Source organism: Dendropsophus ebraccatus, chromosome 4 (assembly GCF_027789765.1).
Source record: "Dendropsophus ebraccatus isolate aDenEbr1 chromosome 4, aDenEbr1.pat, whole genome shotgun sequence".
In the NCBI taxonomy this organism is placed as follows: domain Eukaryota; kingdom Metazoa; phylum Chordata; class Amphibia; order Anura; family Hylidae; genus Dendropsophus; species Dendropsophus ebraccatus.
The window spans coordinates 152964844-152990362 of NC_091457.1; the positions used below are offsets into that span (position 1 = coordinate 152964844).

Consider the following 25519-nt stretch of genomic DNA (forward strand, 5'->3'; position numbering starts at 1 on the left):
CCCCAAAGTTCTCCTTCTTTGATGCTTCATAGAAGAAAAGCTTAACCCCTGTATAGCTCCCAGTGCTGCAACTGAGCAAGCTGAACTATAGGTCGTAACCCTAGGAAATAAACTATAAAATGTCACTTTTGGGGCCAGGAAGTGGTGACTGCTTTATGTAAGAAACTACTCACAAGATTTAAAGGGGTATTCCATTTTAACATAACTTTTGATTGTGTTTCTGCGCATGGTGAGACTAACAACTCATTCCATACTTGTTATTATCTATACAGTCTCCTTCCCCCAGTTCTGAGCTGCTGCTTCTGTTGAAGACACAAAAACCTGTGCGTGATCTTTTCTCTCCGTCACCCCCTCCTCCCCTTCCCTTCTGAGACGGCTGATGTAAACAAGTCCCTGACTGGCTGTATCTGCCACATTGTACCTTCTTTGTAATGCTGCTGATGAACTCACTGTAATTAATCCTCCCGGCATTACAAATTTGCTACAAAGTTACAGATAAAGCCAGTCAGGGACAGGGCTGTTTACATCAGCCATCTCAGAAGGGAGGGGGGAGGAGGGGGGGCACAGAGAGAAAAGCTCACACACAGATTTCTGTGTCTTCAGCAGAAAGCAGCAGCTCAGAACTGAAGGAAGGAGACGGAATAGATAACAACAAGTATGGAAGGAATTGTTAGTCTCACCATAGGCAGCAACATATCAAAAGTTATGTTTGAATACCCTTTTACTTATCATACGTTTATAATTTTTATGCCCCTTTCACACAGTTATACTTGTCCGCAATTATGTATCCCTGAGGACAGAATAGTACCAATTGATTTAAATGGACCCTTTACACACTCTAGTTGTAAAGGATCCGTAAGAGAGCCGTGGTTTGTGTAAAAAAAAAAAAAAAAAAAAAATACTGGGAAGCCAATATACGGCTAGTATTTGTGGTACGGACACAACCATCTCAATAAAAGGGTCAGTGCAAGTGCGGATGGGGAGGGATGCACTTGTCCATACTGATTGTGTGAATTGTACTTTACTTTGTCCCATGTTTTGTATTCTGGAATACCCTTCAAGGAGGCGGCTTATTTTTTTGATATCAGGATGCTTTATTTCCATTAACCGAACAAATATAACATACATTCGCTTACTAAGCTATCAGGTGTGGTAGAAATGTGGCCAACAAACATTTTGTACAAGGAATTAGGTGACTTTGCATATAAAAAGGTCAAAAACATCTTGAACTGGCTTCTCTCCAGCCGTGATAAACAGAAATATCTGTCCGCATCCGAGCAAACGCTGAGCCGACATATCCTGTTATCCTGACACGTTAACCGGCATAAATACGAATCACATTTATTTTTTTGTCAAAAAAACCTTTTCAGACATGGCATGACATGGGCGCTGCAGAGGGCAAGAATGGCATCTATGCTTTACATCCTCTCTCCCTGCAGATAAGTAGACGCCAGGGATGTCAATTAGAGGAGAAGGTTTCATCTGCAGATTGGAAATTAACATAATTTATGTCTTCTTTCTAGAATGTGCATTGTAACATGCCGCTCATCCCTGGTGTTTCTAGTACTTGGTGCTGCATACAAGGTCATCGCTCTGGTATACTGCGCTGTCTGGAAGTGAAAAGGACCCAGGAGCTTACTGTATATTACTGTACCAAATAAGTATATCTTTTTATTGTTTGGTCTGGGCTTGAATTTATTTTAAGAGTCTGGTGTAGAGTCTATTATACGGGACGTTTATCCTGCGAAAAATCTATAAATCGTTCAAATTTAAACAATAATCGTTTCGTGTAATTGCAGGCAACGATCGAAAAATCGTTCGTATGTGGTTGATCGTTGAAATAGATCTGAAACCTAAAATTATTGCTAATCGTTCGCTGTAGTTCCGCATTTTTTCACTAATCGTTCAGTGTAATTGCACATTGTCCATTGTTTTTCTGGGATCAGTAGGAATTAACAATCATAGTAACGCTAGCAATAACGGTCACAGTAACGATCGTAACTAACGATTATCGTTCTGTGTAATATGGTGAATGATTTCAGGTTAACGATAAACAATCTCGTTTGCGATCGTTTATCGTTAGTCGTTAAAAAAATCGCTCAGTGTAATAGGACCCTAAATTAATTCCCGGGATTCACAGGTGTATTTCCATCTCAGCTTATATAGTTGTACTTGTAGGGCTTGTCAGGTTAAATATTTTTGCAAATACAATCATTCAACAAACTTGTCTCCATCTTCTGATATGCTGCTCTTTCCCTCCCATTGTTGACAGCTCGTTGTCTAGGTTACCGACCACCACTCTACTCTAAAAGCAGTGGTCTTGCTTTTATACCGTAGATATAGTTTACACACACACACACACATATTATATATATATATATATATTTATATTATTAATTATGCAATATATACACAATGGGGGAGATTTATCAAACAAGGTGTAAAGTGAAACTAACTCAGTTGCCCCTAGCAACCAATCAGATTCCACCTTGAAAGGTGGAATCTGATTGGTTGCTAGGGGCAACTGAGGCAGTTTCACTTTACACCATGTCTGACAAATCTTCCCCGATATCACCAGCCAGACCACTACTTTTAGAGCGGCGTGGTGGTCGGCAACCTAGACAATGAGCTGTCATCAACAGGAGGGTAAGAGCAGCATATCAGGAAAAGGAGACATGTTTACTAAATGATTGTTTTTGAAAAAATATTTAACTTTATGAGTACTACAAGTCTGACTATATTAGTTTAGATGAGAATATCCCTTTAAAATAATTTTATGTGGCTTGTCTGACATCTGAAATATTTTGCAGTCTGGTGTGTGAATTCATTTTAAAGGTCTGGATTTGGGTCTGAATCAATTTCAGGGGTCTAGAGTTTGGTCTGAGGTTTAAATTAATTTCAACGCCAGGGTGCAGGAGGTCAGGAGGTGTGAGTACTTATCTGCTTCCAATGAAGATCGTGTAGGGTCTTTCAACAAAGTATGGTCCCGGTGGGACACCTACTACGAGCTGTTCCGTTCCGCGCAGCAACCGCTCCTGTGCCTGTTGCCCAATCCCCTTCCTAATGTTCCTGTCTTGTTATTGTAGGTCTGTGTTGTCCAGTGTTATATGTGGTTGGTTCTACTCCCACTTCTTGGGACTTTATGTTACACAATCTAGAATTTTGACTCCCTATTTTGGGAACCTAGATTCATACCTGGATGGTGTCATATGTTATAATCTTTGTTGCCCAACATCTTTTTATATGCCTTCCATGCCCGGGTTTCAACATACTGACCTCCGGTAGCATATGGGTGTGCCTATACTTGTTATTGTTATTATTTACTACTTTACTGACCAATAAGTGGTTAAACTATATTCTATGTTTGTATGGAAAAATTTCTTATAAATAAACTATTTATTTAAAAAAATTTTTATTTCAACGCTCTTTTCTGGGTCTACTTTGGTCTTGCACAGGGTCTGGTGTCTAAATTACTGTTTAGTCTATGGTTTGTATTCATTTTAGGGGTCTGCTCTGGGGTCTGAATTATGTGTTAAGGATTTGGTTGGGAGTCCCGAAAGAGTTTAGGGGGATGAGTTTATTTAATCTTTCTTGCCTGGATTCTGAATACTTTTCATAAGTCAAGTATAGTGTTAGAATTCAGACCCAAGATCTGTGAAATTAATTCATTTTTAAGTGTCACGGTCTTTTTTTTTTGCAGAAATCAATAGTACAGGTGATTTAAAGAAACTTTGTAATTGGGTTTATTAGGCAAATATGCCATTATCTTCATTCAAAAAGACTTTCCCCAGGTCCCCCCCCCTTCCCTCCTCTCTCATTCACTGCTCATTATCAGGAAATCTCGACTCTTTTACATCAGTGGAGCCCTGTGTAACCTATGGAGAGGGGAGGAGGGAGATTAGTCGCCAGCAGAGAGCAGAGGATTACACAGTGGGATCTGTGTGAAAGCCGGAATTCAGAGATCAGAGAGGTCAGTGCTGACTTCAGAGGAGATAGCCCGGTGATGTAGCTGTAAATTGACTCTTTGTTGTCCTGTTTTGGTGTCTCATCTCCCTCAAACTCTCCCCTCTCCATAAGAGAACCATGAAGACGGGGGGGAGAGCTTCAAACTGCTTTTTAATGATAAAAATGCATTTTTCAGCTAATAAATCCAATTACAAAGTTTCTTAAAAATCGCCTGTACTAAAAAAAAAAAAAAAGTAAATGACAGTAAGTCATCTTGTTTGGGGTCTGCAATTATATCAGGGGTCTGGTCTATTTTTTTCCCATTAACAAATACTAAACCTGGATATCAGCAGTTTTCCAAATGTTATCAAGATGAAATCTTCACTTTCCCAGGCCCAGGCAACTGAACCTTTACTATAACTAGTTGAATGCCCCCATTCTTAATATCCATACAGGTGTAACAATTGTCCCTAGTGTTCAGTGAATCTGTCAAAATATTAATGTTTGGCTAAGTTATCCGAACATCAGCGCTTGATTCTCCGCAAATGCTGACGTTCGGGTTCAGATATCTTTCACTAGATTCGCTCAACACTAAATGTCACATTTACTAACCGCTTTTCTTTGGGCCACGTCCCAACTTGTCCATCCACGTATGACATTGAAGATGATCTACGAATAACAGCTGCAATGATAACAGAGTTAGTATTAGTGACACCGATATATGTGCATCCGTCTACAACTCACACCTGTGCTTTGAGATGATGCTACTTGGAAACTGTGAAGTTCTTCCAGGGGGGATGGTTGGGTGGATGAACAAAAAGGGGACTCTTCTTCACCCCTCTCCAATAATGCTATGATCCTGGCCAAGCACTAAAACTTCCAAGTAGTAACTTCTCAAAGAAAGTTTTTTTTTTTTTAGACTAAACAATCTTGCAAACCTACTATAAAACATAGAATAAGTGATGTACTGTATATTATCATCATTCTAATGGACAGGAAGAGAACTCTTACCTGGACCCGGTGGTGATGAGGCTTCTTGTGGGATTCTACAAAGTAAATGTTAACAAAATTTAATTAAAAATTTCTTCTGTTAAAAAGTTTAAAACAAATTTGAAAGCATCAAAAAGTTCTGGCAACCCAAGGTGGGAGGTCTCTGAGTCCTTCTCTATTACTTCTATAGCAGTGACACGCTCCATAGAGCCCATCAGGCTCTGATTATGTCTGTGTTTGGAGCCTCCATTGCTGATTCTATCACATTTGATAGGGAGAGCACCATCCTGTCAAAACAATAGACACCATGACGGAGCCAGAGGGGTCTTCATTATAAGTCCATTGGGTCTATTAGGAGCCACTAGGGTCCGTCAAGCGACAGATCAGTCACAGCTAGAATTCAGGGGTTTTTGCACCTACAGATGACAGACTTTACAAGGCAGGTTTGACTACAGCCAAAACTACATATTGCAGCATACTGCTTTTAGAGCAGAGCAGTTGTCGATAATCTAGACAATGAGCTGTCAACAATGGGAAGGAAAGAGCGGCATACCAGGTGAAGAAGACACGTTTGCTAAATGATCATATTCACAAAAATACCACCGTTCATTTACTCTGATATTTACATGGATAGACTGGCGCCAGATCATAGAGGGGCGGGGTTTTCCTCCTACTGGGGGCAGGGCGGAATAGGTGCTGTTCAAAAAAAGGACTGCGATTAGAGATGAGCGAACCGGGTTCGGGTTCGAATCCATCCGAACCCGAACGTTCGGCATTTGATTAGCGGTGGCTGCTGAACTTGGATAAAGCCCTAAGGCTATGTGGAAAACATGGATATAGTCATTGGCTGTATCCATGTTTTCCAGACAACCTTAAAGCTTTATCCAAGTTCAGCAGCACCCGCTAATCAAATGCCGAACGATCGGGTTCGGATGGACTCGAACCCGGTTCGCTCATCTCTAACTGCGATTTTTCCCTCCTGGAGGAAAACTAATTTGCATAGATTTTTCCCATGGAGCATTGCTGCTAACAGTCAGCTAGATCTCTGCAATGAGAACCAGTAATGCCCAACATCAATCTCATCGCTACAGATGAGTATTTGTTTTGGGTAATATCCCTAAACTTGTTTCAAGTTTCTTTTATCGGTCAGACATTGAACTATAGGAGAGTTACCTAATGATAAGAATACCTCAAGGTGGTGAGTAGGATATGTGTACCTTGCATTTGAAGAGCCTCCTAATGTATGCCTCCTATTAAAACGTGATTTTGAGGTCGCCTTCATGAGTCCTAAAAGCAAAATGCACAAGTTGAACTGTATTATAGGATTAGGTCTAACAAATACAAACCAACAAACAAAAAACAATACTTACCTTCTCTGCTCCCCTGCCGTCATCCTGGTCATGGAGCTCTGTTTCAGATGTGCAGCACTTCCTGTGTTTGAAACGGACATGTGCACTTGACTGCTCAGCCAACCAGCAGCGGTCTCTCCCCTCCAGGCAACTGCAAGTGCTAACTCAAGAACAGGAAGTGCTGCGTACCAGGATTGGAGCTCTGTGACGTAAGTGGCAGCAGGGAAGCGGAGAAGGTAAGTGTTATTTTTTTCATGATCACCAGCAACTTAGGTCTATACTTTTTGCAAAAAAATCCCCTAAATACCCTCTTAAATAATTCAAGTCAGACATCAGGTACAAAAGCAAATACAATGTTATTAGGCTTCACAAAAAGAGAGATCAAATAGCGTAATTCAACATAGAACACATACTCAAAGAGGCATATAGTAATAGGAGAAAGGATACAGCATAGCTAAAAAAAAAAAACTGCCCATACCTCTTCGATAACTGTCAGGCCAACACTCAGCTGGCAGCTAGTCCTCCCCATATGCATGCACGCTCAGTTTAGCACCAGCACTGAGGCTTACCTTGCGTATCGACGACTCTTGGCTGTACAAAAGACGGCTTCACTACTTCAAACCACCAAAAAAGTTCAGCCATGAACACCAAATAATTGGCCTGACGAGACAAAGAAGAGAATAGAGAACATGTCTGCTAAATGCTGTTTTTCAATTTAACCTTACTTGTCTCTTATCTACAGGATGAGACTGCAGGGGTCTGACCTTCGTGCCCCCCGGGATCGCTAGATTGGCGCCCCAGCTCCTATGTTTTGAATGGAGCCACAGGTCAGCTCCGTTCATTGTCTATGGAGCCGCCGGAAAGAGCAGAGTGCCGTACCATTCAAAACAAAGGAGCCGGGCTCTGATCTAAAGATCTCTGGAGGGCACAGAGGTCGAACCCCCCCTCAATCTCATACTTGTCCCCTATCCTGTGAAAATCAGAAAACCCCTTAAACTGATTTATTTACCGCAGTCTATAAAAGGTTAAATAATACCTGCAAGGTTCAGCTCCTGTCTGACCTTCACAACAGGTGTGCAGACACTAGACCCTGCTGGGAACCCTCCGACACCTAGTGAGTTCTGTGCAAGAGTCCTATTAAGGGTATATTCACACGAACGGGCTCGCAGCGAGAATCTCGCTGCGAGCCCGGCAGGTCCTGTCAGTTCCCATAAACTACATACTTGCTGCGGTCTAAACGACCGCAGCGAGTATGTAATTATACCGCGCTTAACCCCTTCTACTCCCGCCGGCTCCCCCGCTGTAAGCATACATTACCTGTCCTTGCTGCACGGGTGCGGCGTCCTGCTCTCCCGCCCGGCCAATCAGTGGCTGCGGCTGGGCAACACACTAATTGGCCGGACAGGAGAGCAGGACGCCGGACCCGTGCAGCAAGGACAGGTAATGTATGCTGCCTACAGCGGGGGAGCCGGCGGGAGTAGAAGGGGTTAAGCGCGGTATAATTACATACTCGCTGCGGTCGTTTAGACTGCAGCAAGTATGTAGTTTATGGGAACTGACAGGACCTGCCAGGCTCGCAGCGAGAATCTCGCTGCGAGCCCGCCCGTGTGAATATACCCTAACTGGAAACGGGCTTGTGCATGGAACTCGCTGGGTGTCATACGGCTGCCTTGGCAGATGGACCACACAGTGGGGAGGCGGAAGCCGAATTCTGGGGGTATACTTTAAAAGTAGCCATTTATTTTACACAATTTTGGTTTATTAAAGAAGTATTCCGGCAATTCTGAAAAACGTTTATGCTGCTGGGGCTGTGCAAAAATAGAATAAAAACCTATACTTCTACCTAGCTCTGGACCGCTGCAGCTCACGTTCAGCTCTGTCTGGACCCTCGATCTTCTGCTTTCTTCCTACTTCCAAGAAAGGCTCCCCTCTCAGCCAATAATTGGTCAAGATTTGACACCACAGTGGCCAGAGATTGGCTGAGGGGGCAGGGGTTGATCTAAGAACTCATCTACAAAACAGGAAGGAGGCAAAAAAAAAAAATTGTGGGGACCAGACAGAACCAAGCAGAAGCTGCAGGTGACCGGGGCTAGGTAAGTATAGGTTTTTATACTATTTTTCCCCAGCAACATATGAATTTTTCAGAAGCATCGTAACACCCCTTCTAGCAGGATCCACTTTACTCGGTCCATAAAGTGCAACTATTCAGTGGGCGGTCTGATCAGTGACAGAAAGCTATTTTTGTGCAGTGTCACACAGGACTCTTAATTTTAATTTTTCCAATAAAATGACCTGCGCACAGACCTTGATGGAGGATGATGCATATAGCATATCTTCCAAGTTAAAGTGGCAGCATCCATTCAGATACTCTTGGCAGAATTCCTGAATTAGCTGAAGGTTATACAGGCTGTCGGCCAGGGACATGGACTCTTTGAAGCAGATATCTACAAAAAAAAAAAGAGAAGAAATAATAATAATAATAATAATAATAATAATAATAATAATAATAATAATAATAATAATAATAATAATAATAATAATAATCTATAAAAAAGATCAAGATGGATGCATTCCATAGTGGCTGCTCCTGGGATTATAGCTTATCAAATCAGTGAATGGGACTAACTACAATACCTGCTACAACCACTACCCAATGTATGGAGCTGTGCTGTCAGTACCGTTGTGTGTGGCCTCTGCAGAACAAGCAGTGATTACTATCAAAGTAAGGTACACAAAAAAAAACTACTCTCCAGAGCAGTCTTAAAGGGGTTGTCTACTTTTTTAGTGAAAAGGATAGTGTACAGAATTATAAAGTATACTTACTGCACTTACTGACAGCAGCTCCCTGTGTACCCCATAGAGCTAAAACCAGACTCCCCTCCTCCAGGCCGGGCTGTCCTGCTCTGTGGTGATTATGCCCATAGGATGGCCGACCACGTCAATTGAACAATTAAGTAAGAGCCCTATTCCACGGGACGATTATCGTTCAGATTATCGTGAAATCTTTCAAATCTAAACGATAATCGTTCGGTTGAATAGCAGTTAATGATTAACGGCCGAACAAGAAATCGTTGAACATTAATAAGACCTGGACCTATTTTTATCGTTGCTCGTTCGCAAATCGTTCTCATTGAATAAGAAGTCGTTCGGTCGTTCACAGTAGTGACAAAAGCAATAGCGACGACAAGACGACCGCAAGAACGATCATAAGTAACGATTATCGTTTCATGTAAGTGGGTGAACGATTTCAGGTCTTTCGCAATAGTGGTCGTTTGGATCGTTTATCGTTAACGATTATTCGAACGATAATCGTCCAGTGGAATAGGGCCCTAAGTCGTAAAACTTAACCCCTCTTCTACCCTAGATAACCCAAAGGGAATGAATTGTTCCACTGTACTCGACCACATAAGCAGATAGTCCATACCCTAGTGTCTAGACCACCAGGGCTGGTAGCATTTGTCAGGTCCATAGGATGCTCAGAGCAGATAAAACTAATGGTACTTGTCTCAAAAAGTTGGAAAATCATGTTTTCCTTCTAAGTTCAAGTGTCATAGATGCCAGACTGAGCTGCAGCATGCATGCCTCCTCTCTTCCTAACCCCTTCATGCTTGATGTAGAGTGTTCAGTGCTGGAAACCAAACAGGGAGGAGGGTGTGCATGCTTCTCCTCAGCCCGGCATCTATGATACTTGAGTATGGAAGACAAACATGATTTTAAAACTGTGTAAACAGCTGAGACAGCTATCATGTGTTTCATCTCCCTATCAGCAGCTCTGCACATGACATAGAAGCTGACAGGTCCCCTTTAGTCTCACCACTACCTTGGACATACACGAAAAGTCTCATCTTTTTTCCTTACTTATGTTGTCTACACTTGCATCTTATACCCCACATAAAAACATACTAACAGGACATAATGTGGATTTTTACACATCCAGTGCTGTCTGCCCATCATATATACCATTTATCTGTGTCACCCTGCAAAATCAGCACACGCTACATAGATGACGCAATAAATCCTTAAGTTCGAGGAACTTAAAGGGGTAGGTCACAAAAAACAATTCTTTAAAATCAAATGGTACCAGAAAAAGCAAGATATTTGTAATTTACTTCTATTAAAAAAATTCACGTATCCCAGTACTTATCAGCTGATTTATGTCCTGCAGGAAGTCGTGTACTCTTTTCAGTCTAGAGAGCAGTAGATGTTTTCTATTGGGATTTGCTACTGCTCTGGACAGTTATGTCATGATTTTCTGATACCAGTTGATTTGAAAGAAAAAATTTTTGGGGTGAACAACCCCTTTAAAAAACAAACAAAAAACATAGCCCAACCTGCGCCGTTTGTCTAAGTCTGCAATTTCATAGCATAAATGAATAAATGATGCCAGATCATATACAGCCATGGAAAATAAAGGTCCCTGCAGCTAAGGACAATGGGGGAGATTTATCAAACATGGTGTAAAGTGAAACTGGCTCAGTTGCCCCTAGCAACCAATCAGATTCCACCTTTCATTTTCCAAAGAGTCTGTGAGGAATGAAAGGTGGAATCTGATTGGTTGCTAGGGGCGACTGAGCCAGTTTCACTTCACACCATGTTTGATAAATCTCCCCCAATGTTCCTAAATCCTTCTCTGCCTCCTATGAACTGTGCAAAATTGGACTGATAAATAATAAATTGGAAAATTCTCGCATCCGAGTGCGATCACGCAAGAGGTAGCGGTGTAATAAATAATGACCAAGAGATACTGCTGCTGTAAGGAAAGTTAACCCCTCTATACCTGGCCGAATACCTGGTATGAGACAGAACTCTAATGGTGGATGATACAGTATATACTTTATCTTCATTGCTGTCCATAGACATACTGTCATGATCTTCATACATCAGACCTCTATACTACAACTGTGTCTATTCCCTATAGCAGGGATAGGGAACCTTCAACCCTCCAGCTGTTGCAAAACTACAATTCCCATCATGCCTGGACAGCCAAAGCTTTGCTTTGGCTGTCCAGGCATGATGGGAATTGTAGTTTTGCAACAGCTGGAGGGTTGAAGGTTCCCCGTCACTGCCCTATAGTAATTCCCTCAAGAAGGCTGCAGTTAGGGATCTCCTCTAAGTCAGGGATAAGGATCTTCCCCCTCCAGCTGTTGCAAAACTACAATTCCCATCATGCCTGGAAAGGAGAACAATTTTATATTCAACTCTCTTAACTCTATAGATCACCGTATAAACTTACCTTCCAATCTGACCACATCTGGGCAGTAGAAGTGGATGAGGGCAGCCAGGGCACACCCATCGGTGCCATCTTTCAGGATATTCTCCATTAGGGGTATACATGGCAGCTGCTTGTACAGATTCTGTTCCTTCCTGTATCTGGCCTGTATAGGGATGGAAGCGGAGACAGTCAGCAAGGCCTGTGTCAGTGTCCCCCAGAGACAGAGTGGATGTGAATGACATCTATACTATATGTTCTAGCTACATGTGATGGCTACATATGAACCACAGTGCCAGAAACTCAAAGATGTGAATGAGACAGTTACACAACACCACAGCGGGGGGAAAAACCTATATAACAAGCTACTGCTGAATATCACTGTCTGCACCATACCGTGTACCATATATAACCAACATGGGGACAACTTAAATATTAGAACTACTAATAAAACTAGCCTTCTTCTGAACGTATGTTTCTCAGGCTAGGTTCGCACCGCATTTCTGCTGTCCATTTAACGGATCAGTTTAATGGAAAGAACAGATAACAAAAAAAAGGAAGTATTTGTTTTCCATTGACATCCATTATAAAAAAAAAAAAAAAAGGATCAAAATGCATCCTTTTTTAGCATACAAAAAAACATGGCTGAACTCAAAAGAGCAAGATAGAGAGCAAGCTAGAGAGAATGAACTTGAAAGGGAGAATGCTAGAGAGAGAACGAACTAAAAAGAGAGCAAGCTAGAGAGGGTACTTATAGCAGTATTACAGGGCCGGTATTTAGGAGCAAGTGAGCGCCGACCTGTCAGGTCATTGCTCACTTGCTCCTCGTTCCTCGCCTGCTGTTTGGGCTATTACACATAGCGACAGTGAGCAGGAGGAGGAGCAGCGGGAGGGGCTGCCCAGACAATCTTGACATCATCCTGGAGCCCATAGAAATGATAGTGTTTTTTTTTTTTTTTTTTTTTTTCATTTTTGTTTTTTTTATAAACCTGCTATAAAACAATGATCAGCTGACATCATGCACCTTGGCTGATCGCTGCCTTTTAGCACGAGCTATTACACCTAACAATTATCAGCAAGAACGGAGCAAAACAGAGAGAGAGAACAAACTATAAAGAGGACAAGGTAGAAAGAGAAAGCAAGCTAGAGAGAGGGGGAGAGAAAGCAAGCAAGAGAGAGAGAGAGAGGAAGAGAGAGAGAGAGAGAGAAAGCTTGAAAGGGAGAGAGAAAGCAAGCAAGAGAGAAAGAGGAAGAGAGAGAGAGAGAAAGCTTGAAAGGGAGAGAGAAAGCAAGCAAGAGAGAGAGAGAGAGAGAGGAAGAGAGAGAGAGAAAGCTTGAAAGGGAGAGAGAAAGCAAGCAAGAGAGAGAAAGAGGAAGAGAGAGAGAGAGAGAGAGAGAGAGAGAAAGCTTGAAAGGGAGAGAGAAAGCAAGCAAGAGAGGGGGAGAGAAAGCAAGCAAGAGAGAGGGGGAGAGAAAGCAAGCAAGAGAGAGAGGAAGCTTGAAAGGGAGAGAGAAAGCAAGCAAGAGAGAGAAAGAGGAAGAGATAGAGAGAGAGAGAAAGCTTGAAAGGGAGAGAGAAAGCAAGCTAGAGAGAGGGGGAGAGAAAGCAAGCAAGAGAGAGAGAGGAAGAGAGAGAAAGCTTGAAAGGGAGAGAGAAAGCAAGCAAGAGAGAGAAAGAGGAAGAGAGAGAGAGAGAGAGAGAGAGAAAGCAAGCAAGAGAGAGAGAAAGCAAGCGAGAGAGAGAAAGCAAGCAAGCAAGCGAGAGAAAGCAAGCAAGCGAGAGAGAAAGCAAGCAAGCGAGAGAGAAAGCAAGCAAGCGAGAGGGAGAGGGAGAGAGAAAGCGAGAGAGAGAGAGAGAAAGCGAGAGAGAGAGAGAGAAAGCGAGAGAGAGAGAGAGAAAGCGAGAGAGAGAGAGAGAAAGCGAGAGAGAGAGAGAGAAAGCGAGAGAGAGAGAGAGAAAGCGAGAGAGAGAGAGAGAAAGCGAGAGAGAGAGAGAGAAAGCGAGAGAGAGAGAGAGAAAGCGAGAGAGAGAGAGAGAAAGCGAGAGAGAGAGAGAGAAAGCGAGAGAGAGAGAAAGCGAGAGAGAGAGAAAGCAAGCGAGAGATAGAGAGAGAAAGCAAGCGAGAGATAGAGAGAGAAAGCAAGCGAGAGATAGAGAGAGAAAGCAAGCGAGAGAGAGAGGGAGAGAAAGAGAGAGGGAGAGAGAGGAAGCAAGCTAAAGTGAGGGAGAGAGAGAAAGCTAAAGAGAGGGAGAGAGAGAGAGAGAAAGCAAGCTAGAGAGAGGGAGAGAGAAAGCAAGCTAGAGAGAGGGAGAGAGAGAGAGAGAAAGCAAGCTAGAGAGAGGGAGAGAGAGAGAGAGAGAAAGCAAGCTAGAGAGGGAGAGAAAGCAAGCTAGAGAGAGAGAGAGAGAGAGAGCAAGCTACAGAGAGAGAGAGAGAGCAAGCTACAGAGAGGGAGAGAGAGAAAAAGCAAGCTAGAGAGAGGGAGAGAGAAAGCAAGCTAGAGAGGGAGAGAGAGAAAAAGCAAGCTAGAGAGGGAGAGAGAAAACAAGCTAGAGAGGAAGAGAGAGAGAAAGCAAGCCAGAGAGGGACAGAGAGAGAAAGCAAGCTAGAGAGGGGGAGAGAGAAAGCAAGCTAGAGAGGGGGAGAGAGAAAGCAAGCTAGAGAGGGGGAGAGAGAGAGAGAAAGCTAGAGAGGGGGAGAGAGAAAGCAAGCTGATCGGCTAATCAGAGTCTTTCAACAGGCTGAAAAACAAACGATTAGTATAGCAATGATCTGCCGGCCATCACTCCGTGTAATTGGAGCAGTGGCAGCAGACCGCCGCTACAGACTATGGGCTTGTCAGGTCAGCGATCACTTGCTTCTCGTTCCCCGCTCGCTGCCGGCGCTATTACACGTACAGACAGCGAGCGGGGAGGATCTTTAGATCGTCAGGGTGTCCCATAGAAGATAGCGGCGGTCTGCTGCCACCTCTCTAATTACACGCAGATTGTCACAACAGACATCGTGCATGTCAGCTGATTGTTGCCTTTTAACACTACCTATTACACCAAGCGATTATCGGTCATAATAGGCGGTAATCTGCCAAATACGGCTAATAATCGCTTGGTGTAATAGGGCCTTAAGTCGAATTGAGAAAAAAAACAAAAAAAAATTATATTTTTCTTTTACAAGCGATAAACTAAAAAATCTATTTGTAAGTAAAACAACCTGACCAAACCTTGGCTTGTGCCCTGCCTCCTGATTATCCGTATAAAGCTAGTCTCTTATTCTGGGCCCACGGGTGAAGCGTGATATGTGGCGGTGCTAAGTGAAGGTTTATAGTGTTACACAATAGGATGAATGTGGCGTCCGGGGTTATACATGGAGAGGAGGCGAGAAGAGAGCGTGACATGGAGCACAGGCCACTATGGACGAACACAGCACAGATCACAAGCTGAGCAGAACTTACAGGGACCAGTTTCCAAAACCATTTGGAAGAAGACTTCATAGGAAACAACGGGAAATACAGAGAAAGCAAAGGGAAGGAAGGAAGCAAACAGAGAGAATGAATTATATTCAGCTTCATGAGCAGCAAAGTAAACGATACTGAAGGCTCAGCGACAGCGGCAAATGAAAACCGAATGGCGGCATGTCTCATTTACTAACAGGTATGAGAGATCTGAGCAGTCCTTAATGCTGCTACCTCCAACTAAGGTATGAGTAGGAACGAGAAAAATTGTAAGGCTGGGGTTCTATCAATGAAGATGGAGATTGTTAGGGTAGGTTCACACTCCGGATTCCGCCTCCTGCCGAAAGAACTGACATGTTAATTCTTTTGGCGGACAGCGGACTTTGCCCGCCCAAAGAATGGTGTCAGCGGGTACGAGTGACTAAATCTGCCAGAACTTATCCATGCGGAATCCGTAGTGTGAACCCACCCTCAGGGGACTATTCCACGGAGCGATAATCAGCCGAATCGGCCCTATTCCGCCGATTATCGCTCCGTGGAATAGAGACAATCGGATCGTGGAATCGGCTGATCGTTTAATTAGGTTCAAACCTAAAATCTTTGGGGCACAGACCGCGCATCGCTGCGTGGAATAGCCATGCACGGTCAGTGCCCGATGATTTTAAAAGCACCATACATTACCTCCACATGTTGCAGGGCTTCTCCTGCGCTCCTTCCTCCTCCCGGTCCTGTGCACAGCAGCAGCTTCGGTGCGGCCGGTCTTAGCTGACAGACCACTCAGCCAATCACTGGCCAGGACCGCCGCGGCCAGAGATTGGCTGAGCCGTCTGTCAGCTCAGACAAGCCACTCCAAAGTTGCTGCTGTGCGCGGGACTGGGAGGAAGAAGGAGCGCAGGAGAAGCCCTGCAACATGTGGAGGTAATGTATAGTGTTTAAACAAGGGCTGCAAGGACATCGGTATTGATGTCCCTGCAGCCCTCGCTAAACGATTATCGGGCTATGGAATAGGCCCAGTAAACGAGCGCTGGTCTAGCAGATCGGCGCTCGTTTACATTATTGATCTGGCCTCCATCAGCTACTGTAGCTCCAGCCTAATAATCATATTACTAACATTATAAAACCTCCAGTTACCTATAGGTGGCTCTAGAGAGAATTTTCTGCTTTCTGGATGGCAATTTGCATATTTTTTCCCATGATGCACTGCTTGCAAGACATTATGCTTTTTGCTTGATCTTCTCAAGAACCAGTAACCCAGAGCTGCCTAAGCGGCATCTCATCCTGGCGGCCATAACCCGCACTGTGCTGACAATGGACAAAAACCCTGACACAGCTGTCTGCTGATTCTTTCAGATAGTCCCTTCAAATTGTACAGCTATAGAGCTCTTATTTATTTTTACAAAGGCGGTGTAGCGTCATTGGTGAGCACAAACAAATCAGAAGAGAGCAGATACATTGTCATAATGGTGGAATAATTATTGATATTGGTAAGGGTATGGCTAGAGGGGTTGTTCACAAAAAAGAAAATTCTTTCAAATCCACTGGTGCCAGAAAGTGCCAGCCATTTGTAACTTACTTCTATTAAAAAATCTCAAGTCTTCCAGTACTTAGCAGCTGCTGTATGTCCTGCAGGAAGTGGTGTATTCTTTGCAGTCAGTAGAGCAGGAGAGGTTTTCTATGGGGATTTGCTACTGCTCTGGACAGTTCCTGACATGGACAGAGGTGGCAGCAGAGAGCACCGTGTCAGACTGGAGAGAATACACCACTTCCTGCAAAACATACAGCAGCTGATAAGTAATGGAAGACTTGCGATTTTTTTTTTATAGAATAAAATTTCATATCTCTGGCAACAGTTGATTTAAAAGAAAAAAAAAAATGGTGAATCGGGGTGCTTGGGCAATAGCAATACATTTAAACGGCCGCACGAACGATACAGTGTTCATTCATGCGACCAGGGCACGCAATTACTTGTGCCATCTAAACGCAGTAAAAACGAGCGCCGATCTCGCTGATCATCACTTGCTTGCGGCCTTGCACGGCCCCTTATCGGGCTGTGTAAAAGGACCCTTAGCACCAATCCCTGTTAGGGCTCCAGCAAGAAGACATGAGTGATTGAACGACAGCACCCCCATTAGGTAACACACTTAATATACAAAGTAGTACTGTCAGATCAATAGAATTCTTAGAAGTAACTGATTAGAAGTATCCGTTAATCAGATTAGTTATAAGTACAAAGTTGGGGGAGGGCGCAGCTGTCATAAGTGTATTAGTGAGTTTATCCATGTGAGAAGTTCACCAGTACAACGTACCTTCTGTGTAGTGTTGGGGTCCATGGTCTGCTGTTCCTTCACTCGTTGCTCTTGTTCAAGAATTCCCTTCAAGTGTCCATTTACCTGAAATATTTAGACATACGGTAAAGAACAAGAAAGTACTGAACAGAAATACAGACACACAATACCGACATGCACATAAGATAAGACTATCTGCCTTAACCAAGCTTCTCTGTGCAAAGTCTTGTCAAGAAGTTACTATAGAAGATACCAGTATATGTATAAGGGCCCTGTATTCTGTGACGGACAAGATACAGGATGGTTCTCCAGATCCCTGTGATCGGCGGTCGTTTACAAAGCCTGATTAATCAGGCAGCCTTTGATAAATCAGAGGGGGAAGAAGCCTGATATGCTCAGATCCTGCAACCAGTAGAACAGAAGAACAACTTTTATATGATCTACTTTAAGGGGTAGTGCGGCGCTCAGCAATTATTCACAGAATAACACACATTGCAAAGTTATACAACTTTGTAATGTATGTTATGTCTGTGAATCGCACCCTTCCCGTGTCCCCCCACCCCCGCACGTGTACCCGGAAGTGTACAAGTGTCGATGCAATCTTCGAGAGGCCGGCCAACTAGCTGCAGCCGTCCCCCCCCTGCAGCGTCATCAGCTGCTCAGCCGCGATTGGCTGAGCATAACTGTTATGACGCAGCAGAGGGGGGCCGGCAGGAGCGGGTCGGCCGGCCTCCTAAAGATGATGTCTTTGAAGAAGATGGCAGACGGGGTCGGTCGACACGGATCAGGTATGTATAGCGCACCACACTTCCAGGTGCATGTGTGGGGGTGGGGGGACACGGGAAGGGGGCAATTCACAGACATAACATACATTACAAAGTTGTATAACTTTGTAATGTGTGTTATTCTGTGAATAATTGCTGAGCGCTGCACTACCCCTTTAACTGCAGAGTTAGCCAGAATCCTGCTTCACACTGATGAGGGGCAACACCCCGAAACAGCTGTCTGTGGATGCATACCTGGCCTTGGAACTTCCCTGGTCATATTATCAGACTTATAATTAATCTGGATATTGGCTGATATTGGCTGAGGCCACTTAATATGGTGGTTTTAATGGTCTCCATACAGGAGCCATTCCTTGGCCGGGCCCTTCCCGGAGGGATATCTGACTACTCCCGTGTTTTGAGTCTCGTAACTGAGCCTCCACTGACTTTTTTGCAAATTAACTGCAGAGTGCGAAAGAGATACAGCTCGCACATCTACATCAGGTTCTTTGCACAAAGGCGTGTGATAAGAAAGAGGAGCCATATAAGAAAGATCAGATCCTGTCTTGTGATCAGGAAAGACTTAACATGGGAATCTGATAGAACTAAGAGTATGGGAGAGTAGGGATTGTGTTAGACCAGGTGCTCTAGCGCTCCCTTACCTTATTTATCCAGTACATGACGGCATCTTCGATGTCATAAGGAAGGTCGGCAGTCTGGAAGAATGGCGAGTACTTGTGGACGCAGGCAATGACTTTTTCTATGCTGACCATCTCCACTGTGTACGCCATCATCAGCGTGTCAATCATGGCAAGATGAGCGCTCTGCATCACAACACAGATCATTATAAGCACATATACGAAGAATAAACAGGAGTATAAATATATGTGAATATTAATGATATAATGCATAGACAACCTAAGCATATATATAGTAAGGGCCAGTTCACACGGAGTAAAACTGGCGGAATTCCGTGGCAAAGAATCCCACCGGCCTGTGTGTCATACAGGCAGTCTATGGGAGGGCTCGTGCGCCTCCTCTCTGCTCGGAAGAATTGTTAATTGTTCGGAGCGGAGAAACGTGGAGAGAGGAGGCACGCAAGTCCTCCGATAAATTGCCTGTATGACATAGAGGCCGGTGGGATTCTCTGCCGTGGAATTCCGCCAGTTTTACTCTGTGTGAACTGGCCCTAAAGCACACTGATGTTCATGGAAGACCGTGGTGTGTCAGGTTATGACACATAATGTGAACAAAGCCTTAGAAATCCCTTTCTTAGAAAGGCAAAAACAAAAATCAAAAACAAAATCAGAAGCAATTTGTTGATATTTATTAGCGAGTAGTGTAAAAGCTGAAATATCCAATAACATTTACTGTCTGTGTTATCTGTATACTGGTGTCTCAAATCACTGTATTCCTCTCTGCGTTATCTATATACTAGTGTCACATATCTGTACTCCAGTCGGTGTATATACTGGTGTCTCCTATCACTGTACTCCTTTATGTTTTATCTATATACTGGTGTCACCTATCACTGTACTCCTGTCTGTTATCTCTCTCTCTATAAATAAATAAATATATATATATATATATATATATATACACACACATACACACACACTGGTGTCACTGGTCACCATAATCCTGTCTGGACAATGTTGGGAAATGATCTATACAAAACAGGAAGTCTCAGCTTACTTTTAGGCCTAGTGGCGACAATGGAAACTGCAGTGTTTTGAGATTTTAAAATACAGATTGCAAAATTAGAAAAAAATAATTCTTTATAGTATACAGTGGTACCTTGGTTTAAGAGTAACTTGGATTAAGAGCGTTTTGCAAGAAGAGCTCACAGTTTTTCAAAATTGTAACTTTGTTTAAGAGCATTGCTTTAGTCTAAGAGCTCCCTGTACTGGGTGGGAGGGGGCATGGCCTACATGAGGTGGTCTACAGCACTGTACTTTGACCCAGGAGGTCTCCCTCACCTTCCAACTAAAGGCAGATCTGTCAGCCCTTGTGTTTCCCATCCTCTCCATTCCTGCTATAATGTGCCTACACTTACACTCAGCTATAAACACTGCTGCTATAATGTGCCTGCACTCACACTCAGATATACACACCACTGCTATAATGTGCCTGCACTGACACTCAAGTCATTCAAACTGCTATATATAAAGTTTCTGACTCTGTCCTCCTGCACAGCTGTGTGATTCTCACTGCCTGATTGGTCCATGCTGAACACACCCCCTTCCCCCATTGCTGTCATGTGACCACACGGACCTCTGACAGCAGCCCTGCTTCTCTATTCTAGCCTGTTGTACTACGCTCCTGCATTATGGGGATCTGCATTTCCATCCTGTATCTACAAACTGCTGCAGTTTTTTTCAGGTTTATGCACTTAGTATACATTATACACCACATGCTGATTGCTATACTGTACAGTAACTTATAATATCACATATTCAGCTGCTTATCATTGTTTGTTTCATCTGTTCTACATGTTATTCAGAATAAAAAAAAAATCATTATTTTTTGGGATGTGGAACCAATTGTCAGCATTTCTATGATTTCTTATGGAAAAATTTGCTTTGGTGTAAGAGAATTTAGATTACAAGCGCAGTCCCGGAACAAATTATGCTCTTAATCCAACGCACCACCGTATTTAACAGTGTCAAAACATCCCCTTAAAGGCATGATCCCGGTGTGTGGCAAGCGCTGGGCCTTGCTGTAGGGGATGGCTGCTCACATAACAGACAAGGAGATTATAATCTAATCTATCTAACACTGTTGTTAGGGTTTATTTAGGTGTCATATGCAGCAAGAGCAGCGATCTGCCTGTCACCTTGATGTAATCTCCTTTCCGCAGTGTCCGGGCCCTGCTGCAATCTTACACTATATATAGGTGTGTGTGTGTGATATATATATATATATATATATATATAGGTGTTTATATATATATATATATATCCTGCAGCAGCCACAGATTGTGCTTTTCTATCAGCACAATTGTCTCTACATTTAAATAAAGAATAATATAAGATTTATCTTCTTCCCTTATATGTTAGTAACCAGGGCAGATGTGCCATCAGCTTAGTACAGAGCGGCCATACCAGCTGCTGTGGCCCCTGTGCCAGCTGAGTGGCTGCCATAGGACGCCACTAGTATAACAAGCAGATGGATTTTCGAGGAATTTACATCCTGATCTTCCTGATTCATGAATATGCTCTCAGTGCTACAACCACCTCGACACATAACTGACCACAGTACTGGGAAGATAGCAATATAGATTTAAACAGAAGTAATGGATCTGTCCCCTGGTTCAGTATCCACAGTCTCCATGATTTCCAGAAGTAGCTAATTTTAAGTTTAGCATCAGACTTCTCACCTTATAGATCAGGGGTAGGGAACCATGGCTCGCCAGCTGTTGCAAAACTACAACTCCCATCATGCCTGGACAGACATGATGAGAGTTGTAGTTTTGCAACAGCTGGAGAGGCAAAGTTTCTTACCCCTGTGATAGAGGTATTAAGTGCTCACCCAGATAGATAGATAGATAGATAGATAGATAGATAGATAGATAGATAGATAGATAGTGAGGGTCTGGATTCCTCCAGAATGGTAGAAAATAATTCGAGGAGAGACAGATGTGCTGCTTTCTTCCATTGCACATAGTCCGGCTAATGTGAGCTGGCAGCGGCGGGCATTCCTGGCAGCTGGAGTTACTTTGCATTCCATACAGATAAGATAGGACAACCTACCCCCCTACCCCTCTCCTTCACTGCACACCTCTATAGCTGTTGGGAAACTACAACTCCCAGCATGCCCCGCCTCCATTAATGGGACTTGTTCCTCCAGCACATCCCACAGATGATGGATGGGATGAGATCTGGGTTATCTGGAGGACGAGTCACCACCTTGATATCTTTGTCCTGTATAATATCTGCAGTGCGGCCTCCAGTGCATTATCCATTACATACATTAGGGGGTCCCACTGCCATGAAGGGGGGACTTAATGTGTGCAATGGTTAGGTAGGTGGTCGGTGTCACAGTAACATCTACATGATGCCAGGAGACAAGGTCTCCAGCAAAACATTGCCCATCACCCTGCCCCCGCCATCTTGTCTTCTTCCCACATTGCATCCTGGTGCCATCTTTTCCCCTGGTGATACACGTCCCCCTGTGTCACTTGCTGTCACTGTGACCGGTGTTGTAATGTTATGGCTGATCGGTGCGTGTTTCTTCCCATGCACCCCCGAATATCGGAGAAATGGCTCTGAGGACCAGACAAAGTCATTTATAATACTACACGCCTCCCCCAGACATGATAATATCCTTGTTTCCTGACTGTGGAGATGATAATATTCGGGCAGCGGGTCTCTTAGTAGCGGTAATAACTATAATTATATGTGCGCTGTCTGAACTGCTAATGGTTTCGGATAGACAGCGAGGGAATTACGAGCGAGGTGAGATTACCCCCAGCTAGAGAAAATAACCACAGGCAGAACTTTCATCTGTGTCTCGCCTCATCCAAATTATTTTTACCACGAAATAATAGGTTTTGGCAAATGCACAAGTTTTCTTAAGTAATGGGTACATCTATTAAAAGGAAATTAGGATCCATCGTTCATCTCCACATTCTGGTGCTATTCATTGGCCATAGTAGTGATCCACCTAAGTTAGTCACTGACTAGGTGGCCATATCCAATATGAGGAATTGGAAACCAGAGGTTTGTTTTTTGTACATGATGCCACTCCGAGGCCCTTGGCCACCATGGTACTTCGTCCTCTCATGAGCATCTGAACTTCATTGGCTTCTTCTGTAGCATTTTCTCCTAGTTGTGTATTGTGCCATTCACCTGTTACTCCTTATAAAATATTCTGAATGAATTATCAACTGGGTGTTACCATTTCCCATTGCCTTGCACTAATTGGACAGTATCAGACTGTACAGCCCCCCCCCCCCCCCCCCAAACTGGTATCACCCAGTTGTCAATTTATCCCTAAAATCCCTAAGAATAGGAGATGCATGGAGCAATGCACAACTAGGAGAAAATGTTCTCTAGATAAGCAGAGATGAACTTTGATTACTGGTGGCTAAAGAAGTTGGATGCAGCCCTAGGGAGTCCTGGAATACATGAATACAGCCTTAGGATATATTAATGTTTTCCAGGACTCTCTAGGGCTGCATTCAAGCTTGCCAGCCACCGGTAATTATTGCCAAGTGATGCGACTCCAGCATGCTCCATTCCTGCTCACCTCTAATCATAAATAATACAAGTATTTACTGAAACAGACAGGACAGGAGAGGCAACAGGTCCTTTACAAAGGGGCTAAATGATGACACAATCCCTTTTAAGAAAGCAGCCCACTTCTGACACCACTTGCAAACTGATTTTGCTGGTGGAATCCACGGACGGCCGGACCCTTAGGGCTCTATTACACGGACCAATTATCATGTGAATTATCGTTACATTGTTGGTATTCTAACAATAATCATTTTGTGTAAATGCAGGCAATGATAGCGACCAATGAGAAATTGTTCATTTGGTGCTGACACCAAAATCGTTGTTAATCGTTTGCTGTATTTCCGCATTTGTTCGCTAATCGTTCAGTGTAATTCCATATCGTTCCTTTATTAACTTGGATCAGATGGAGTAAACGATCATAGTAACTAACGACCATCGTTCTGTGTAATATAGTGAACGATTTCAGGTTAACGATAAACTCTCGTTTGTGATTGTTTACAGTTAAAAATCATTTTGTCTAATAGGACCCTTAGATGTGATGAATTCCAATGTTATCTGACTGCCGTCTAAGTGTTTTCTTTCTGTATGAAAAAATGTATGTTCTGAAACTGACCTGCGTGTCTGCAAAGTGGAACTCCGATCTCCACCCTACTGTGTGCATCTCTAACAACCTCCCTGTCTGCTGCAAAAAAAATGCAGAATAAGGGCGGGTTCAGACTACAGAATTCTCGCTGATAAATTCCGCCGAATTCCATCGCTAGAAGGCGCTCACGGCCGTACGCCTTTCTGCCGGCTCCATAGACACTATTCTATGGCCCGGCTGATTCCGCTATCCGCCGAAAGAATTGACATGTCAATTCTTTTGGCGGAATGCGGAATCCACCCGTGCATAGAATGGTGTCTATGGCACGGGCGGAGAGGCGTGCGGCCATGAGCGTGTACGGGCAACGGAATTCGGCAGAATTTATCCGCGAGAATTCCATAGTCTGAACATGCCCCTTAAGAGGAATTGTCCACATATGGGGCAGATGACAATACCAGCAGCGATCTATTATGTACAAGTTGTTTGGAACATATTAATGGGATCCTTTTATGCAATGAATGACTGCAGGAACATGATTGTTAGGTTGATCACTTTTGTTAGGCTCAGTCACCATATGCATAAGCAAAGACGTCTAAAACAACACCCCCTTGTGTTGCGGATAATCCCAGCTTTGGTGTCCAGGTCTCTGTTGTCTATATAAACCCTTTCAAATGTGGATCAGAACCTGTACAAAAAGAGTAGTTATATGACCATGTGTATATAGCGTTATTGTGAGGGAAGGCAGCACTATATACTGTATATGAGATAATGCAATCAGCTACATGTTTTCCGCGTCCATTGAATATGACCCTGAAGCAGTGAATCATACACAGACCCAATGACGGAATAGCCTGTGTATGGAGATAGTCCAGTCCGTCTGCATAATACATTATAGACAGCTGTCCCTACTACTTACTGCCTTCCCTACACCATCCCATTACAGACATGATTCAACTAACAGACAGCTATAAAACTGCACTGCTTCCTATGGGATAACAATTTTGGACACACCGGTCGCATTCACACATATCCAGGACACACAGCACTATGCACGGGACAGCCAAGTGATCAGGCATGCTGTCAGTAACATGGCACTTATAGCCTGCCATACAGTGCCACACTAACAAAATACACGGGAATACAAACTGCTGCAGGCCCCGTCAATGAGGCTCTGGATTATTTACAGATGAGATGTCGTTTCAGTGGATAAGTGAGGCCTCCAGGACATGAGTAGAAGGAATCTGTATCATCCTAAATATGGCACCCAAGGAATCCTATGGGCTCACACTACCCACCGGTGTATGGCTCCCACCTTGCCTCAAGGCACACAAAGGTTTCACACTGATACATACAGAAAAGTGATGGCGTGTCCCATCACATGTTATATTATGGAGTTATTTCTCCTAAAGCATTACTCCTAGGGGAGAATACAATTGCTGTAGACACTGTATAAATCTGTACAGTGACATACGGGGCAGGAACACTGATCACTCACATACATAATCCAGGGCCAGCAGCGCTCATATACATAATCCAGGACCAGCAGCGCTCATATACCTAATCCAGGACCAGCAGCACTCATATACCTAATCCAAAACCAGCAACACTCATATACCTAATCCAGGACCAGCAGCGCTCATATACCTAATCCAGGACCAGCAGCGCTCATATACATAATCCAGGGCCAGCAGCACTCATATACAT

At 43.6% G+C, this 25519-nt stretch overlaps 1 protein-coding gene across 2 annotated transcripts in view; it reads right to left on the reverse strand.

Annotated features, from left to right (window-relative positions):
- The window catches only part of CAMSAP2 (calmodulin regulated spectrin associated protein family member 2), a 77767-nt gene that overhangs the window by 21175 nt on the left and 31073 nt on the right, over positions 1 to 25519 (reverse strand). For both annotated transcript variants that reach the window (XM_069967491.1, XM_069967490.1), the window contains exons 4-11: positions 18655 to 18816; positions 17250 to 17333; positions 11518 to 11659; positions 8589 to 8728; positions 6854 to 6944; positions 6153 to 6222; positions 4957 to 4991; positions 4558 to 4627 (exon numbers count right to left, since the gene is read on the reverse strand). In XM_069967491.1, coding sequence (XP_069823592.1) covers positions 4558 to 4627; positions 4957 to 4991; positions 6153 to 6222; positions 6854 to 6944; positions 8589 to 8728; positions 11518 to 11659; positions 17250 to 17333; positions 18655 to 18816 — 794 coding nt within the window. The remainder of the gene's footprint in view (positions 1 to 4557; positions 4628 to 4956; positions 4992 to 6152; positions 6223 to 6853; positions 6945 to 8588; positions 8729 to 11517; positions 11660 to 17249; positions 17334 to 18654; positions 18817 to 25519) is intronic.